Source organism: Phoenix dactylifera, chromosome 13, assembly GCF_051530095.1.
Source record: "Phoenix dactylifera cultivar Ajwa chromosome 13, Ajwa_hap1_PhDact_Kaust_v1.1, whole genome shotgun sequence".
NCBI lineage: Eukaryota > Viridiplantae > Streptophyta > Magnoliopsida > Arecales > Arecaceae > Phoenix > Phoenix dactylifera.
In genome coordinates, this window is record NC_143202.1 from 23932736 (window position 1) to 23940033 (window position 7298).

General features: G+C 40.4%; 1 protein-coding gene across 1 annotated transcript; it reads left to right on the forward strand.

Annotated features, from left to right (window-relative positions):
• Window positions 1–1428: 1428 nt before the first annotated feature.
• LOC103708590 (protein FAR1-RELATED SEQUENCE 6-like) lies at window positions 1429–6961 on the forward strand. The gene is made up of 7 exons (XM_008793600.4): window positions 1429–2003; window positions 2285–4411; window positions 4496–4516; window positions 4704–4820; window positions 5606–5674; window positions 5766–5942; window positions 6280–6961. The coding sequence occupies exons 1-6, from the start codon at window positions 1932–1934 to the stop codon at window positions 5907–5909; spliced, it is 2550 nt and encodes an 849-aa protein (XP_008791822.3). The 5' UTR covers window positions 1429–1931; the 3' UTR covers window positions 5910–5942; window positions 6280–6961.
• The last annotated feature ends 337 nt before the right edge of the window (window positions 6962–7298 follow it).

The window sequence follows — 7298 nt, forward strand, 5'->3', positions numbered from 1 at the left end:
TAAATGGGAGTTCCAGATGTCCCTAACCGTCCTAGATGAAATCAGAGTAATAGACTGAGTGATTTCAGTAGCACGTAGAAATGCCTTGTCCATCACGATTCTTGGATGCATCCTTCTGTTTTCAAAAATACGAGTGTTTTTGTTTGACCAAATATGGTAGGCCACATAAGCACACTTGATACCCCTAGGCTCCTCGAATAATCTTTCAAGTAGCCGAGAAAGTCCTACCCTCTAAAGGCTTCTTACTTTGTAAAGGCTAATGTATTAAATATGCATTTTTGTTAAAACAAGGATGAGAATACATTATACATATTTCAGATGGACAAGTGACAATATTTTACAAACTTGCTTTCATTACAATAGTAAATGATGCCAACAAAATATGCTAACGCATCCAGCTGCATTCACTAACTTGCATTGCTTAAACCATGTGATCAATAGCCTTAGCTATACTTGCAATTTATGGTATGTTTTTTTGCTAATTTATATATTTTCTTCTTCTATTTTCTTGTAATCTAGAGTAACCATTTTTTCTCAGAAATAAAGAAATGAAAAGGAAGTGGAGTTTCCACTTGCTTGAGACAATATAAAGAAACCAGGAGGGTCTGCGCCCGAGAAAAAGCCTAAAACGAGGACAACCATAACGGGAGACCAAGTAAAAAAAGACAAAGGCTTTCAAATGATTGAGAATACTAAGTACTGATGTTTGCTCTCAAAGGGACCCAAGATAACCCATTCCAATAACAGAGCCAAGGCTTGAGATGAACTTGTTGAGCATTCATACTAGCTTATTTGAGGAAGATGTGAATGCTCATCACCTTCCAAATAGACTAGCAATTGCCAAAACAAGTTTGTCATAGGCCACTTCAAAGTTGCCATTCTAAAGCTTAGATTGTAAGATTGTTAAATCCAAACGACAATGGAAAAAATTTGGTTTGTAGACTTGGTCAGGCTTGGGTACAAATGATAACTCAAGCTAGCATATCAAACTTCATTTTCTTTAGGAATTTCTTCTATCTAGATCTTATCTTTTATGGCAAGCCATGTGAGGTTTGTAATCTTTTTCGAAACTATGCTCTTCTAGATGGTTGAAAGATCCTATGAAATAATTTGATCGAACACATCAACCAGAGTCCCGATGGTCGGAGGAACATCCCTACTGACTAATAGCTAGTCCTAGGTTACATCATCATTATATTGCTTCTAAAATCTCAATTATGGACTGAATATAGATTTTGTATGCAACACAAAGAGAATTATTAAATTGATACAAAGTAAGTGCAGAAGAATTACTGAGCTTGTTTGCGCTTATCAGTTTAAACTTTTTATCATCGCACCAAGAAATAATTTTTATTGGTAAATTATTATTAACAATATTGTTATCTAAGACTAGTTAAAGTAGTTTCTATTAGAGGTGGCGAGACTCTTGAGATGAAGGCTCATGCTCTTTCGTATGCTTTGAATAAGGGAGCTTGAACAAGTTTTAATTTCAAGTAATGTTTCCTCAATCATCTCTGGGCCCCACAACACTGAGAGCCGTGGGTTCAACACTTGGGTGAAAACGCGGTCTGAGTACAATTTTTAGCCTACAAATAGATCCATTGAAAAAACCCAGAGGTAACCCTTACGTCGCCCAAAAGTTCACCCAGCTAACGTGTCGCTTTCTCCTTCGCTCTCACCACCCCGTGGCCCTTATTGCGTCCCGTCACGGATGGTCTTTTGTTCGACTAAGCGCTCTCGCCTTCCTCGCTCCCCCTCTCTCTCTCTCCCTCCAATCTCGTCCCCAAGAAGGAAACCCTAGGATCGAACCCACCTCGTTCTCTCCGTCCCCTCCTCCCGATCCCCAGAGACCCTCCCCTTCTTCGCCGGTGAGCACTCCTGACGGCCGACCCGGGCCGTCCGTTCCGACCTCCGGAGGACCGAGGGCGGAGATGGAAGAACCCAGCGCCCGACCAAAGAACCCTAGAAGAGCCCGCCTCGCCCGCCGTGACCTCAACTCCAAGGTCCGATATTCCCTTCCCCCCCCCCCCCCTAAAAACCTCCTCTGATTCCATTCTGTCGTTCCGTCCCGCGGATTTTATTGTACTACTTTGTCTCCTAGCTTCCTTTGCTAAAACTTGCAGTTTCGTGTTTTAGATTTTAAGGTTTTACGCGTTTCCTTCCCGATTTCCATCAGATAGCTCAAAGATTGAGTCTTTTGAAGAAATTTACGTTTTCTGTCTAAAAAGTTGCGATTTTGATCCACTTTCTTCGGTTTTTTATGTATTCTGTGTTGATGGATTAGGACATGGCGGGGCATGGTGCCGTGGGTGGAGTTGGTAATGCTGAAGGAATGGAGGATGATGAGTTGGATGGGGATAACGCCACGGACGGTGGCTATGATGGAGTCCCGGAGGTGGGCATGGTGTTCAAAACACATCAAGAAGCCTCCAAATTCTACAAGAGATATGCTCGCCGGGTGGGATTTGGTGTCTCCGTGAGAAGATCTTCCTTCACCAAGGAAGGCCAGTGTTTGTATCTAGAACTGATGTGCTGCAAAGGAGGTCGGAAACGGCCGGAGCCAAAGTTTAGGAAGAGGACTTCGGCGACCACAAACTGCCCAGCTAGGATTCGGGTGAAGTTATGGGGTGATGGGATGCTGCATTTGGAGTTGGCCAACCTTGATCACAACCATCCTGTCAGCCCGTCGATGGCCCGTTTCTTGAGCTGCTATAAGCAGCTTGGCGCAGCTAAGAAGCGAGGTGCTGAACAGATGAATGATGATGGTGTACTGGTGCAGCCGGAGGAACTGCCTCCAGTTCCTGTTGACAGATTAGGTGCGCTTGAAGAGCTACTCTTTAGTGAAAGTGGACATAGGAGTTTTGTTGAAAGGGGTAGGTTGAGGCTTGGGGAAGGGGATGCTGAAGCTCTCCGCTTGTTCTTTACTCGGATGCAAGCTAAGAACTCAAATTTCTTTAGCGTCATTGATTTGGATGAGGAAGGATGTGTCAGGAATGTGTTCTGGGCCGATGCCAGGTCGAGGGCAGCATATCAGTATTACAATGATGTTGTTGCTCTTGATACAACCTATGTTACAAATAAATATGACATGCCTCTTGCGACTTTTGTGGGGGTGAACCATCATGGTCAACTGGTTTTATTGGGCTGTAGTTTTCTCGCGGATGAGACGACAGAGACCTATGTATGGTTGCTTAAGGCATGGTTAGCATGTATGTCAGGGCATCTTCCCAAGGCCCTGATCAGTGACCATTGTAAAGGCATTCAGAGTGCAGTTGCCGAGGTGCTTCCAGGAATTCGTCACCGCCTATGCTTGTGGCAGATAATGAAAAGGGTTCCAGAGAAATTAGGGGGTCTGGCTGAGTATAGAGCAATTAACAAGGCAATGCAAAAGGCTGTGTATGACTCCTTGAGAGTCGATGAGTTTGAAGAGGATTGGAGGAGGATGATGGAGATTTATGGAATTCAAGGAAATGAGTGGCTAGGATCGCTTTATGAATGTCGGCATGCTTGGGCCCCTGTTTATCTTAAAGACACATTTTGGGCAGGAATGTCCACTACCCTACGTAATGAGACTATGACTGCCTTTTTTGATGGGTATATAGATTCCAAAACTTCTTTGAAGCAGTTTCTTTGTAAATATGAGATGGCTTTGCAGAGTAAATATGAAAAGGAAGCCCAAGCAGATTTTGAGACATTCCATAAAAGACGTCCCTCAGTATCAAAGTTTTACATGGAAGAGCAGCTGTCAAAAGTATACACTCTTAACATGTTTAAAAAGTTCCAAGATGAGATCGAGGCCATAATGTATTGTCATGCATCATTAGTTAAGTCTGATGGGCCAGTCTCTACTTTTGATGTCAAGGAATGTATTTTTCTTGATGATGGCAAGAGGACAATGAATAGGAACCATGGAGTTCTGTTCAATGCAGAACAAAAGGAAGTTCAGTGCATTTGCGGTTCATTTCAATTTAGAGGAATACTGTGTAGGCATGCTTTATCTGTGTTTAAGCTGCAGCAAGTGCATGAAATTCCATCCAAGTATATTCTTGATCGGTGGAAAAAGGACTTCAAGCGGTTGCATGTTATGGCCCGTTCTTCAAATGATGTGGTTGCTAATAACCGAGTGGATCGTTATGATTATTTATCAATGCGATGCCTTCAACTGGTTGAAGTTGGAGTTTTATCAGATAAATACCAACTTGCTTTGAAGTTGATAAGGGAGATGGAGAAGTTTCTTCTAAGCGACAGCACACATGATGATACACAACCTAAGATTAAGCCTCGCAATCTTAAAACAAATAAACTAAATCGAAACATTAATCAAAATGTAGGAAACATCATAGCTTCTGAAAAAGGAAATGAAGTGCGGCGGCGAGGTCGGCCACCACAAGCAAAAGAGTCTCAGGCATCGGTAATCATTAAATCACAAATGGAGTGTGATAGTTTTCAATGTGTTGCATTTGTATTATTGCTAAAATAACTTTCCTATGAGCAGGCTTCTCTTGGAACATTGAAGGTTGGTAATTAAAGCTATGAGCTTCAAAATGCTCCAACTGCACCATATCTTCACACCCATGTCGGGATGCAATCAATCATGAATCTATTTTTTTGGGGGGGGTTCAATATATATTCTCTTAACATATCATAGTTGTACACCAGTATTTGTGTGTATTCATTTGTTTGGTATTGCTTATTTCTTGTAGGAAGGAGGGAATCCGCAGGTCTTTCCACCTGGTAGCCAGTTTGGTATACCAATGAATCACTCTCAATATATCGGCCATCAAGCAGCAATACGTCCAAGCATTGTTTATATGTTTCCGGTCTGTGACCTTCTAAACATATGTTATCTATATATTTTTTACTTATTTTCTTTTTGCCATTTTATTTTGAGGTTTGCAAATTTTATTTGCATAATACATGTACCATGCAGTAGGCCTTTGTTCATCCATTTAGCTTATTAATTGGTGATACATTGGAAATGAACCGCCTGCATCTTGAATCATTTAATATCAAATATTTTTGTGATATTATTTATTTATTTATTTATTTTGGGTAGACACATGTAGACACAGTGCACCATAACCATTATTACTGGAAAGAATGAAATGGATATCATTTGGCATCATTAGATATCGAATATGATTGTGATATATCTTTTGAATGCTTTTCTTCTAAACTAGTCTCATGCACGCGCAGTGCATCATAACCATAGTCATCAAGCTTTATCCCCCAACAGAGCTAGCGCTGCCTATTCTGGTCTGGATCTTGGATTGAAATGTTGAGGTCTAATGCTGCACGGACAGTCGATTGTGAAAAGCATATAATAAGGAACAGAATGAACATTGCTTCTTAAGATAGTTTAGTTAAGAGAAGTAGTTAACACTAGTGAAAGACAATCATGAAATGATTAGTCATGAAAGTGGACATGCTTTTTCTTATATTAACAAGAAAAAAAGCCATCAATACAGAGCAGTCTTGGAATGACTGGCAGAGTCCGTAGAGAAAAATGTCAGACCCATGGACCATTTGCTCTTTTTTAACATTAGTGTGGAGCAAACATAGTTACTTTGTCAACGGACTCTTATGAGGCAATTTTATGTTACAGGGTGGGTTTGACCCACAGACTTTTGGAAATGGACCAATGATGCCATGGATTTATCAGCAAATGTTCCAGGTTTGAATTTTAGTGCTCTGCTGTCACTCTGATCGGTAGGAAATCTTCCACTTAATGTGCCTGTCTAATAAAATAGTTTGTCTATGTGCAGGCAGCTCAGAAACCAAAGGAATCTCCTGGTCCAAGTGCAGGACAACCAACAAGAAAACGGAAGATATATCGTGGCCACAAGCCTGTGGAAGCTACTCAGGAACCCAAAGAACCTCCTGCCCCCGCAGCCCCGGCAGCTGGTTAGCAGAGGCATCAAAATGCAGAAACATGGCCCTAGGTAATCCTGCTACTGCCTTCCCCTTTCTGAAGTTTGAAATTTCAGTAGTGTCGACCAATGTTATAAAATGTTATGGCAGTTTTAGCGTAGTTCTTGCAAAAAATAACAAGATTGCTGAGGTGACCAATGTTATAAAATGTTATGCAATTTTTTTTAGCCTAATTCTTGCCCAAATAACAAAATTGCTGAATATATGTTGCAAAATCTTGTATAAAGAATGTTGGAAATGCATTAATCGTATGACTTCTAGTTATACAATTCTAGTGTTGATTAACTATAACATATCCTACATTAATTACATATTATAATTTAACTTGAACTTATTTGTGAATGGCAGGTGGTACAGAAGCAGTTGAAAGTAAGAGCGTGAGAGAAAGAAAAAATCTTGCAAACTGAGGAACATCAGGGTTTCAATGTTAAAGCATGATCTAAAGGTCCTCTCCCAATTCACAACTTTGATTCTGATAGGTCTGGAGTCTAATCACCTGCCAGTATGGCTCTTTTTCAGAAGCCTGACACAATAGCTTTTGCAGTAAGATATCTGACCAAGATGCGGATCTTTCCAGATTTACACTATTTGCAATTAGCCCCACATGAGAAGAACATCCTGACTTCTACAATCTGAAATGAAAGTTTTCCTGGAATTTCTTTGGTTGGAAATTTGTTGGCAACTACGTCCAGGTCTAGTTAGCATTAGCCTTTTTTATGTTTTCTTGGAAAGGGTGTTTCTGGTGTATTTGTATCATAGTTCTCAAAATGCGGTTTAGTGATACTTAGTGGGAATTGTTGTTAGGCTTGCATGGTGCAGCTAAATGGTTCAATTAGACATCTTCTGTAAATAATTGTGTCGTTCAATGCTGTTTATATGGGAATGCTGTTTAACATCAAATCTGTTCCATAAATATGTTCTTGGCTCCGTAGCTTTTGAAGGGCGGCTATGGTGCATTGTTTATTTGATTCATGTAATATGGATGGGCACTTTCTTCAAAATTATATTGATGACTTATTGGCGGTAAAAAGATTTATATTTGATGACACTTTCTTCAAAGAATTATACTGTGTAACAGGTATTTCTCCATTTCAGCTGCAGAAACGGTTCCATAATACTGGCATTTCGCCAACAAATAGAAGTCCTGTAGTGGCTTTTCAGCTCGAACACCAGAACCCGGAAAAAGTTAGATTACATGTCTTGATCTCTTAAGATATATATCTAATTTTTTCTGATAAATTAGGCCTGATTAATCTGTGTCATCCGATTAGAGCAACTGGCTTACAAGCGATTAGGCAACAAAGCTCAAAATAAAGGCTGTCATGACAGTTCTCGAGGTCTCCTGTTGAGATATATATCAATAATGA